The sequence below is a fragment of the Schistocerca piceifrons genome, chromosome X (assembly GCF_021461385.2).
Source record: "Schistocerca piceifrons isolate TAMUIC-IGC-003096 chromosome X, iqSchPice1.1, whole genome shotgun sequence".
In the NCBI taxonomy this organism is placed as follows: Eukaryota; Metazoa; Arthropoda; class Insecta; order Orthoptera; family Acrididae; genus Schistocerca; species Schistocerca piceifrons.
The window spans coordinates 925,472,761-925,485,258 of record NC_060149.1 but is presented as its reverse complement, the minus strand read 5'-3'; the positions used below and the strand labels follow the sequence as shown (position 1 = coordinate 925,485,258).

At 39.6% G+C, this 12,498-nt stretch overlaps 1 protein-coding gene across 1 annotated transcript in view; it reads left to right on the top strand.

Annotated features, from left to right (window-relative positions):
* The window catches only part of LOC124722784 (neurogenic locus Notch protein), a 155,642-nt gene extending 143,353 nt beyond the window's left edge, over nt 1-12,289 (top strand). Inside the window, exons 10-23 of the mRNA XM_047247918.1 lie at nt 476-735; nt 841-1,111; nt 1,255-1,487; nt 1,609-1,903; nt 2,381-2,670; nt 2,784-4,050; nt 4,192-4,387; nt 4,626-4,826; nt 4,939-5,183; nt 5,597-5,945; nt 6,555-6,887; nt 7,216-7,461; nt 7,679-7,898; nt 8,979-12,289. Coding sequence (XP_047103874.1) covers nt 476-735; nt 841-1,111; nt 1,255-1,487; nt 1,609-1,903; nt 2,381-2,670; nt 2,784-4,050; nt 4,192-4,387; nt 4,626-4,826; nt 4,939-5,183; nt 5,597-5,945; nt 6,555-6,887; nt 7,216-7,461; nt 7,679-7,898; nt 8,979-10,030 — 5,458 coding nt within the window. The 3' untranslated portion in view covers nt 10,031-12,289. The remainder of the gene's footprint in view (nt 1-475; nt 736-840; nt 1,112-1,254; nt 1,488-1,608; nt 1,904-2,380; nt 2,671-2,783; nt 4,051-4,191; nt 4,388-4,625; nt 4,827-4,938; nt 5,184-5,596; nt 5,946-6,554; nt 6,888-7,215; nt 7,462-7,678; nt 7,899-8,978) is intronic.
* The last annotated feature ends 209 nt before the right edge of the window (nt 12,290-12,498 follow it).

Here is a 12,498-nt window from a genome sequence, read left to right as displayed (position 1 = left end):
TTTACATTTGAAGTCAAAAAATAACTGTTCTAGGAAATAAACATATAATTTAGATCAGCACAGAAGAATTTGTTGCAATAAATGACTACCTGTCAGCTTTTTTAGTAAAATATATTTCAGTGATATGACCACCTGAAGCAGGTGACATTATACACGAGTCATTCAGCAGCGGGATGGAATTATATTCCTTAGTAGCTGCACATTTTGAGCCTCCCCCTCAAAATTGCTTTGTTCAATTAAAAAGAAGCTTAAAAGTGTTGAAGGGGAAAAATTAACCAGTGACAGTTCCGTAGTATATTTTTGGAAGTTTTTCAAATCATTACCCAAATTTAAAGAAATTATCAATCTCTTGCATGTATATTAATAACTATTTACTCGTGTTTGTATGATTATTTGAGGTTCACCATTTAATTTTCAGCTTTTAGTGATCATCATTGAATTGTTTGTAAAGTAAATGACCTGTAATATTTTGCAGATACACATGTGAATGCCTTCCTGGTTATGCTGGACAGCATTGTGAAACCAATATAAATGAATGTGCAAGCAACCCTTGTGCAAATGGGGGTCGCTGTATGGATTTAGTCGACGGATTCCGCTGCGAATGCCCTCGGGGCTATTACGATGCACGTTGTTTGAGTGATGTTGATGAATGTGCTAGCAATCCCTGCATGAATGGAGGCAGGTGTGAAGATGGAGTCAATCAGTTCATATGTCATTGCATACCTGGTTATGGAGGTACTTGAGATTATACTTTAGTTATTGTGTATGAACTCATATTTAAAAAAAATTATATCACTTGACTAGAAAGGTATATCATGGATCAAACTATTTTTGTTACAGGAAAACGCTGTGAGCTGGATCTGGATGAATGTGGATCAAATCCTTGTCAGCATGGTGGAACATGCTCAGATAAACTCAATGCGTACTCCTGCAAGTGTGTACCTGGTTTCACGGGAATCAACTGTGAAACTAATATCGATGACTGTGCAATAAACCCTTGCAATAATGGTGGTTCATGTATAGATCTTGTCAATGACTACAGCTGTGTCTGTGAGCTTCCGTATACTGGTAGAGATTGCCAGGACAAACTTGATCCCTGTTCACCCAACAGGTACGGTATTTTTTAGTAGACTTTTTAGCGACAAGGTGAAATATTACTGTCATATAGAATTTGCATGTCTATTTTTGTCTGTGGTGTAAAATAAGTTTAATTAATATTCAATTCCTTACTAGACATATACATCCATGTTGCAGGTGTCGGAATGGAGCACGTTGTTCACCATCTAGCAACTTCATGGATTTCTCTTGTTCATGTGGTCTGGGGTACACTGGTCGCCTTTGTGATGAAGATGTTGATGAGTGTGTGTTATCTTCACCATGCCGCAATGGAGCAACCTGCAGAAACACTAATGGCTCTTACCACTGCATTTGTGCACTAGGTTATGAAGGACGTGACTGCATCACAAACACAGATGATTGTGCTTCATGTAAGTTAATCAGTAAAAAATAACAGTTCAGTAGTGTGCTAGGAATGTTTGTATCTGAATATACAACTTAAATTGCATTCTGAATATCACTGGTATTTCTGATTGTTTTCTCTGATTTTAGTCCCCTGTCAGAATGGTGGTACCTGCCTTGATGCAATTGGCGATTATACCTGCCTGTGTGTTGATGGATTTGGTGGAAAGCACTGTGAAATAGATATTGATGAATGTCAATCATCTCCTTGCCACAACGGTGCCACTTGCAATCAGTATGTTAATTCATATACTTGCACTTGCCCACTTGGTTTCTCTGGAATGAACTGCCAAACAAATGACGAGGACTGTACCGACAGTAGTTGCATGAATGGAGGGAAATGTGTTGATGGCATTAATAATTACACTTGCATATGTCAGCCAGGGTAAGTCTTCACTAAAACTTACCTCCATTAATAGTGTAGTCCAAGTGAGTGAAATCTCTGTGAGTTAATAGTTGCATCCATTTAATTTGGATTTTAATCAGTAATAGCTTTGCTTGCCTTAAAAATTATGGCTTTTCTAAGTTTCATTTGTATTATGGTAAATAAGTACTAGTCACATAGTCTTTCATGTATAGGTGTAGTAATTCATTAATTGACAGAGAGATTGTTTCTTTACTTACTGTGAAACATCCTCCGGGAGTGATGTCATATAGATAATTGATTCTGTTATGATGCTTTTTAAACATTTCATATATGTTATAGTTTGCTTTTAAAACATAAACAGCTTGTTACTTGCCAGTACCTTATTATATTTGCCTTGTAGTTTAACCACGTTAAGCACTATTTTGAATTTTGTTTACCAACTGTGCTGTACCTCAAGCTCTTATATGATGTTCTTCACGGGTAATGATGCTGCAGGTACACTGGATCAAACTGCCAATATCGCATCAACGAATGTGACAGTCACCCATGCTCTAATGGTGGAACCTGTCAAGACCATGTGAAGTACTTCACCTGCCACTGCCCATACGGTTATACTGGAAAATACTGTGACAGCTATGTAGATTGGTGTAGCACTGAGCCGTGTATGAATGAAGCTACATGTTTACAAACAAAGAATACTTATCAATGCATTTGTGCTCCAGGATGGACTGGCAAAGTCTGTGATGTTGAAATGGTATCGTGTAGCGATGCAGCACTACGGAAGGGTAAGTAACAGCATTATTGGTTGATGTCATTTGGATTGCAGCTGTGTTTGATTTTTTGTAATTATTACATCAAATTTCTGTTGTTATAATGTTTGTTTAATATTTTCCAACAGGAGTAAATCGTGAGGACTTGTGTAATAATGGTACCTGTGAAGATATAGGAAACAGTCATCGGTGCCACTGTATGGAAGGGTACAGTGGCAGTTATTGCCAACAGGAAATTGATGAGTGTGAATCAGCTCCTTGCCAGAATGGTGCTACATGCAAAAATCTAGTTGGTTCGTATGCATGCCAGTGTGCACAAGGATTCCAGGGACAGAACTGTGAGCTCAATGTGGATGATTGTAGACCTAATCCTTGCCAGAATGGTGGAACCTGCCATGACCTGGTTGCCAGGTTCAGCTGTTCTTGTCCACCAGGAACACTTGGCATCATATGTGAGATTAATGTAGAAGACTGTGTGCCAGGAGCTTGCCACAACAATGGTACTTGTGTGGATCGTGTCGGTGGCTTCGAATGCCGTTGCCCTCCAGGATTTGTAGGTCCGCGCTGCGAAGGTGATATCAATGAATGTCTGTCAGACCCATGCTCCTCACCAGGAACACAAGACTGTGTCCAGCTTGTCAATAATTACCATTGCAATTGCAAGCCGGGCTACATGGGACGGCACTGTGAAGTGCGTGTCGATTTTTGTGCCAGTGCACCATGTGCCAACGGTGGTATTTGTGAAGCCCTGGAAGCAGGCCATACGTGTATTTGTCCCGAGGGCTACTACGGTCCAGACTGCCGTTTTGCTGGCTATGGTTGTGAGTCGGACCCCTGTCAGAATGGTGGTGCATGCAGAGTGATTGACGGTGTAGGGTATCACTGTGACTGCCCTTCTGGAACAGCTGGTGCGCACTGTGAACTTGACACGAGAGACGAGTGTGCAAGTAGCCCCTGCCAACACGGTGGAACTTGTCAGAATCGTATAGGTGACTATGCATGCTATTGTCTGCGCACATGGACTGGGAAGAATTGTGAACTGTATGATCCATCGTTTCCTGGAGGCATTGGACGCCCTCCTCCAGCAGAGCCCACTGTCAGCACAATTGGCATTTACAGTGTTCAGGATCTCGATATGGATAGGCAGAGGCAGAAGTGCATTGAGAATGGCTGCAGGGAAAAAGCTGGAAACCATCATTGTGATGAAGAGTGCAATGTAGCTGCATGCAACTATGATGGCAATGATTGCTCTCTTGGAATAGATCCTTGGAAGAATTGCACAGCACCTATCGACTGTCGCAGAGTCTTTATGAATGGAGTCTGTGATGCTGTTTGCAACAATCCAATGTGCTTATTTGATGGAAGAGACTGCCAGAAATCACTTAATCCTTGCAAGTGAGTTCATGATACTTCAGTATAATATACAAGTACAAAGATTATTGTCGGACTGTGTTTTTAAGTTATTTTGTCAATGAACTACATTTGTAAAGTTCTCAGATTTTATGATGTTGTTTAATGTCAATTTCTTATTTTCAGCCCCATTTATGATGCTTATTGTCAGAAGCACTATGCAAATGGTCATTGCGATTATGGGTGCAACAATGAAGAGTGCAACTGGGATGGCCTAGATTGTGAAAATGAGCAACCATTATTGGCTGATGGTCTTATTTCCATTGTGGTCCTCATGGATATGCAGGTGTTCCGCTCAAATATTGTTGCTTTTTTGAGAGAGGTAAGTAAATACAAATATTATACTATTTCTGCATTATTAGCTAAGATTCCTTATTAATATTTGCTGACTGTTGGTTATGGGAATGGAGAATCTTAAACCATTAACATATTCATTTGTATTATGTTGTTTTGATTGTTTGATGCTACAAAAAAGTTAACTAGAACTCCTAGTGTACACATTAATAACTGCTTTATGATGTTCTTACTGTAATTGCGGAAACCCATTGTCTTTTCTGTAGATTGGCAATCAGCTGCGCACAACTCTTAGGGTGAAGAAGGATGAAGCAGGAAATGATATGATTTATCCGTGGAAACTAGAAAGTGATTCAGGTTCGAGCATTATGTTTGGTCGTGGAAGCTCTGGAGTGATAGCATACTTGGAAATGGACAATCGAAAATGTGCTTTGGAGAGTGCAGAATGCTTCCGCTCAGCAAATGAGGTACATATGTCATTTATTTTTAGAGTAAGAGTTACAAATTCAGTTTTACATACATATATTTCTTTTCAGTAAGTGATGCATTATGTTAATGAATTGTCCATCCATATTTCAGGCTGCACATTTCTTAGCTGGAACTGCAGCTAGGCACTCAATTTCTAAAACATTTCCAATTTATCAAGTTCGGGGTGTCGAGGGTCCAATTCCTGGTGACGAACCGAGCACAAATGTGAAGTACGTGTTCATCGGGGTGGTGATAGTGTTGCTTGCTGGGTTGCTCATAGGGGTTCTCGTTACTGCTCAACGGAAACGTGCCCAAGGCATTACTTGGTTCCCAGAAGGATTTTTACGAAGCAGCAGGTATAACACTTGAATTTATAGCTTTTCATTAGTTCACGTAAAGTTTATTATCTACTGCATACAATATCTAAAACACACTATCACTACATTCTCCACAGGAAAGGTTATTAATTTGAAGATCCTAGCTCTTTTTGAGCTCGTTTTTGTGATGAATACTTGCATAGAGTTACAAAACTCTATGTAATACATACACTCATATAGCTACAACATCAGCTTTAGAAAATGACAGAATTTACAACTGAGTGAAAATAAAAGCTATAAAACTATGACATACTATTTAATCAGATATAATGAAAATTTAATCAGATATATATGCACATTTATTGATATTGTACTTTTTATTAGATATGTATTTTAGTTATTAGTAATGGTAACGGTCAAAGCATGATCCACAGTAAAATGTCATTTGACAGCGGTCAGCGGCGGCGTTCCCGTCGCAGGGGCCCCGATGGTCAGGAAATGAGAAATCTGCACAAACAACCATCTGGAGGCTGTGTCGATGTCACCACTGGAGCTGTGCCCGGGGCACCAGTGGGTGTAGGAGCAGGTCCTGGGCAGGCAACACAGTGGTCTGATGATGAAGTGGACCTACACCCACCCAAAAGATTACGTGTTGGGACCTGTGAGGCTGGTTACGCGTCAGATCACACTGCTGTCACAGAATATGAGGAGGGCGAAGCACGGACGTGGACACAACAACACCTTGAGGTGGCAGACATGAGACACAGGCCAGATCCAGCCATACTGACACCTCCTAGTTTGGTGAGTGTCGTTAAATTCCTAACAAAAAGAAGCAAATTTGTTACCTAGTATTCTCTTTTGTATAATCACATATGTTAACTTTGTCGAGTGGGTGATCAGTTACTATTTATGATTATTATTTGTACTTGAACGATGTCACTGCTTCTTCTATGAAATGGTGTGTGTACACAAGAATATTATGTTACATCGTAGGTATTCGGAGTTTCCTTGCATTTAAAAACTTTAAGTACGAGTTTTCAGCTTGTGTGACAATTGAAGACTTTAATTCAGTTAATCTCGGCTCCTTCATTAAATGAAGTATCGCAGCACGAAGAGTGCTTGTTATTATTTGGTTGCCATAATTTTTTTATCATGCTCAAATGTGTTTTGCACCTGGTTTTCATAGTTGCATAAACTATTGTATTGTCAGAGAAAGTCATTGTTAGCGGGATTTAAAACTTTTATTTAAATTATTTGACTAGAAGTTGGAATGTAATTTACACTGCAGATAATAATTGTTAAGATGAAGATTATTTAATATAGAAGTTCTGTGGCACTTGAGTTGTTAATGATGATGCTCTTTCATTGCCATAAAACACAGAGAGAGTAAATCTGTCTTCTTCACCACAGGAGGGTGGCCAAGATGTGGATGTACGGGGTCCGTGTGGAATGACTCCATTAATGGTAGCAGCAGTTCGTGGTGGAGGCATAGACACTGGCGAGGATGAGGATGATGATGGAAGTGCAGCAGCTGTCATTACCGATCTCGTGGCTCAAGGAGCTGAACTTAACGCCACAATGGACAAAACAGGAGAGACTTCTCTTCATTTAGCAGCCCGATATGCTAGAGCTGATGCTGCAAAACGTCTTTTGGATGCTGGTGCAGATGCAAACCTACAAGATAATACTGGCCGTACCCCACTACATGCTGCTGTTGCTGCAGATGCCATGGGAGTTTTCCAGGTACATACAATACTACATGTTACATAGGAAGTTTGATTCGTTTTGTGAACACTGCTGCTATTTAATCTGTTAAAGGTGTGTGTCGTCGTAGAAAGGTGGTGATATACTTTTAATATTGGATGGTACTAATGCCTATTTCTTCCATCTGATTTTCATGCTAGCAATAATTCAATTTGTTACTGTTACGTACAGAGTTACATGCAGTTTTACTTGTAATTTTAACTATTGTAACTTTAAAACAGGTCATTATTCAGTTCAGTTCTACAACTGTAATACAGCAGGGAAATTATTAATGCAAGTCTTAATTTTTGATAATTCTGATTTGTAGATATTGCTACGTAATCGAGCAACCAATCTAAATGCTCGAATGCATGACGGTACTACTCCACTAATTCTGGCTGCTCGTCTAGCAATTGAGGGCATGGTGGAGGATCTCATAAATGCCGATGCTGATATAAATGCTGCAGATAACTCTGGAAAAACTGCCCTTCATTGGGCTGCTGCTGTTAACAATACTGAAGCAGTAAATATACTGTTAGCACATGGTGCTAACAGGGATGCTCAAGATGACAAGGCAAGTTGAAATTGGCCCAACAGTTGTGCAATGTGCTATATATAATTAGATTCATGATAATACTGAGTATTCACTTAGCTGTTATTCTAATTTGGTATATCAGTTTATTTATATGAGTGCATACATGTAATAAAATACAATTCCAGTGATACAACTTTTCGTCAAGAAATGCAAGTGAAACTTACTATTCTAAATGGATCTCTTGTATTTCTTTCAGGATGAGACACCATTGTTCCTTGCTGCTCGTGAAGGAAGTTACGAAGCTTGTAAAGCCCTACTGGACAACTTTGCTAACAGAGAAATCACGGATCATATGGACAGGTTGCCAAGAGATGTAGCAGGAGAGAGGTTGCACCATGATATTGTGAGATTACTTGATGAGCACGTTCCACGCAGCCCACAGATGGTTACTGTCATACCGAATGGGCCTATCATAGGTAAAAAGCAGAGTTAGCTATGTATTTACAATAAAATGATTTTAATTTAAACTCAAAATAATATGCAATTAAAATTAATCATTTATAGTAAATAGAAAGACATCAAAATCACTATTATTGCTGTCTGAAGGAAAATGGTTTGGAGCCTGTTGTTGTTTTAATTTCTAGTGAGTAAAGAGAGTGAACAAAATTACAGATGTGCAAAAAACCTCTATTTCAAAGTATGCATCATTTAACTGCAAATTGTAATACTCTCTTTTTTTCTATTTCATAACTTTTACTTGCAGATATGCTGTGATACAACTGTTCTTAACCATCTGAAAGTATTTATGAAAGGGGCAAAATGTTCTTCTTCTTAGTGTTACGTAAAACACATTCTCCTCTGCAGTACACATTGTGGCTAATGCTGTTTTCTGCAAGTCTTTTAATCTGGGAGAATTATCTGTCTGTCTGTCAGTATATCATAGTAGGTGTTTTATATCTGTTATTGAAGGAAATAATTGGGAGTTGTGTTGTTCAATGAGTTGGCAATAAGTTTGGGCTCACTCTCCTTTTGTGTTAAGATAGTGCAAATTGCATCAAATTGAAAAAGTCTACTACATACTTGTAAAAACTCCTAATACACAGTGTGCATACCTGGTGTTTGAGGTAGATGATGATCTGCGTTATTATTCATTATTATTTTGCTAAACATAAATGCTCTAGTTTCTGCTATATTTTTTAAATAAAATATACAAAGCATGTGATTGCTCCATTTGTGTCGGTTATAGTGTTCTGTTAATCTTTTGCTGTGTTCTGCACATATTAATTTTTGTTTTTTTTGTTTGAGTCTTTATGCTGTGACACTTTTGTCTTTCTTTGAGGTTTTTATAACACAAATAAGTCAGATTCCACAGGATTGCTTCATTAAAGCTACAACCAATTCCTTACCCCTTTTTCTACAACTGAACTAACACACTACCTCTAAGAAACTGAAGTCTAGCATTACATCTCTCTTTCCTTTCATAGTTTTTATATCTTTAAAGTTTTTATTTTGTTCAGTATTATAAAATCATTAAATATATCAATTTCGTGTTCTAGGTTCACCAAATCACCATCATCATCTGATTACTCACCCTACAGTAATAGGGGCTGGTACGAAACCGTCCAAATCTAAGAAACGTCCCAAGCCAGGAGCCAACGCAAACGGTCAGAATGCGGCAGGTGGCAGTTCACCGACCAGCCCCGATACAGACGGAGTGGCCGGAGTACGCCGAAAACCGAGTGTCAAGAAATCTGGGGGAAAGAAACCGCCAGTAGGCACTCAGCCTCAGAGTGTGGAAAGTGCGGCATCTTCGCTTTCCCCAGTCACTTCGCTGGAGTCCCCTCGCACGGTGGGCGGACCGGCAGGCGCCGCCGACGGTAGTGTTCCCAGTCCCTACGACGGTTCGGTCTACAGCAACGGCGGTCTCTCATTACCAAAGCAGCCTCCGGCCTACGAGGACTGCGTGAAGGGCACAGCCGGAGGACCTCTGCAGAGTCTGCGCGCACTCGGGCTGGAGCAGTACGGGTGCTACGGCGGGCTGTTCGACCCCACAGGTGCCAGCCAGCAGCAGCTGCAGCTGGCAACTCTGCAGGTCCACGCCCAAGCGCAGGCCCTTTCGCCGCCGTACAGCAACCAGCAGTCTCCACCGCACAGTGTGAGCTCACCCGCGGCGAGCTACGGCGGTTCACCTTCGCCGGCAAAATCGAGGCCATCGCTACCTACCTCGCCGACACACATGGCTGCGCTGCGTGCGGCGACTCAACAGAAACACGGACTTACTGGCCAGCAACAGGCGCAGGCTGTGGGCTTCGACTTTCCCGATTTGGCAGGTGCGGCTGTGGGTGCCGCGGGAGCTGGACCGGGTGCGGCTTTTGGTCTACAGCAACAGTACTACCACTACTTGACGCCCCCGTCACAGCACTCGGAAGCAACACCTCAGCACTATGTTCAGGCACCGGATAATTTCCCCACTCCGTCCCCAGAGTCTCCGGGCCACTGGTCGTCTTCGTCACCGCGCTCTGCATCTGACTGGTCGGAGGGCACGAGGAGTCCCGCCTATGCTACAGGAGCGCAACATCAGAAACAGGCTGAGGCAATCTACATATAGTTGGTAGAGACCTCCATTGAATGAAGTGTAGTGTTCTATGAAATGCACTTCCTGTTACTGGAGTGTAGAAATCTGAAGATTTATGAACAGAGAAAAACTAAATTGTGTAGCTGGTCTTCAGAGAAATAAATTGGAACATGGTTTTTAATGTCCATTGCATTTCTTGTGCTGAACAGTAACATATTACCTGTACGAAATGAAGTTAGTGCGTCATGACTGAGCAAGTTAAAGTATGTGCATCGGGCTCGAGCACAAAAGGTTTATCATGAAGGTAAATGAGAGTTTGTTTCTGCTCGTCATTTGGTTTACGATACGTGTGCACAATAGCTCTCAGTGTGAAGTTAAGAGTTAGTAATTGCTATTGTGGATGTGCCTATTAGCATCAACTTTTACCCACCTATGGGCCACATTTTAAAAATGGAACTGTCGCCCACTCACAGTAAGAGTGCTCTTGCCTGAAGGAGCTCTGTTATGAAAGTGGGAAGTACCACTGTGAATTTCAGCTTTCTAAACTTTGACAGTTGGAGCCAGCTATTTGAAACAAAGACAAGGAAAAAGGAAACTGTGTGTGATATTACATTTCTGGTAACACTGAACCTGTTTCAAATGGAAAAAGTGTTTGTTGATGCCCTTGTGAGAAAATGGTTTGATGCCAAAAGACTTGCTGACTGATGTTGCTGGGGACAATTATTTTTTTGATATTTTTTTCTCTCAAGAAACAGAAAAGAGAACAGTTATGAGGGTAAAAAATACCTGGCAATTAGGACGTACTAAGTGTTGTACAAAAAGTGATTTCCCCTATTTTGGGCTTGTTTTATTGACTCGACTTTGTACAAAAATGATGTCCCTTTTTTGTGCTTATTTTATTAAATTGACATAGTGTACTCTATTTAATATTTTACACTGGTTAAGAAGAGGAAGTTCTTCAATCAGTTCAATTGGAGCAGTATCTATTCCTCCTCATTTTTTATATGTACTTGTTTTTCTCTCATTTGCTAACAGAAAATCTTGCTCATAAAGGATGACAAATGCCTTTTACCTTGCCATGCAGTGGTGCATCCAGATGTAAAATGTCTTTCATTCCATCATTATTTTTCTACAGCTTTATATGTGTATGAAAATTTGTAGCACATAAAGTACTTGGTCTTTTATAAAGATATATTTTTATAGTTTCCTAAGCATGTCTTGATTGTTGAGAGTTTGTGATTATAATGATGCGAAAATTTTAGTTGGTGACTGTCTGACATGTTTCATAGTAATGTAAAATAGGCTGAATATATTTAATTTTATAATTGTTTTTAATGTATGTTGTAAATAATGTGTTTATGTTATGTACAAAGCTACTGATGAAAGAATTAGTGAACAAATTGCCAGAATACAGTAGGCAGTTGAGTACTTAATTGTATTCTGGGTTGGTATGTGTATTATATGTTAAGACAGAGGGCCTGAGAGTGGTTCAGATATTAGTGTTGTAGACTAAGACTTAGATTTCTATGATTGATCAACACTTTATGCTGAAAGATTCTAAGTGCCTTGAACACAAAAGGAGTGTATTGCAATGTTGCAATTTCTTTGAAGTGGTGTGTAATAATGTGCCTTAGTATGCAGTAATTCCATTTCCAAATTTCATTTGTAAACATATTTGAGAGCATCTGATAGAGTAAAACTGAGAGTTGGTCAGAGTGAACTATGTTTATATTGAAAACATTCCTCTTGTGAATGGAAATTACTGCACTCCTGTTTAGAATCTTAGGAAGTCAGCTGTTTCACACTGTAGATTATAATTATAATTTGATGCTACATCTGATGTTTCTCCTCTTTTTCTAAAATTTTTAAATGACATGCTAAACGCCAGGGACCAAAGCACTCTTAAATGGATGCTGAAATATATGACAAAGGCGTTACTTGTTTTGAAAGCAGTTGCCAGTATTTTAAATTGTGTTCAACGCTACAGTATTATGTCATTTCACATTAATATTAAAAATTTTAGAAGATAACACGAGGAGGTTGTTTTTTTTCCCAAATACAACAGTTTGAAACATTAAACTATTCATACTCCATCAGTGGGTGCATAGTATGGTATTTGCTGTGAATCACTGGATGATATCCTGTATACATGCTGAATTCCACAGACTTTCACTATAATACATTAAAAAGTGGCTCTCTTTGCCTGTTAGCTTCGTGACCCTGTGGTAGCAAATGAATTTAGGAAGTGGTATTTGCTATTGTAATTTGGTTAATAAAAACATTTATTCTTGATGAATGTTAAATAATTTATGTCTGTATCCATTTGGTATACAGTGTTATTACTCTGTGAAATCATAACATTCCATTTCCCTACAATTTTTGTGGCAGAACTTATTATGTGATGAGAGGTATTTACGATATGGAACAGAATGCTGAACTCATTGCAAGGAAGTGCTCATCCAGTTTATGGTGCAAGTCCCTTGCGTTATAATTTGTTATGA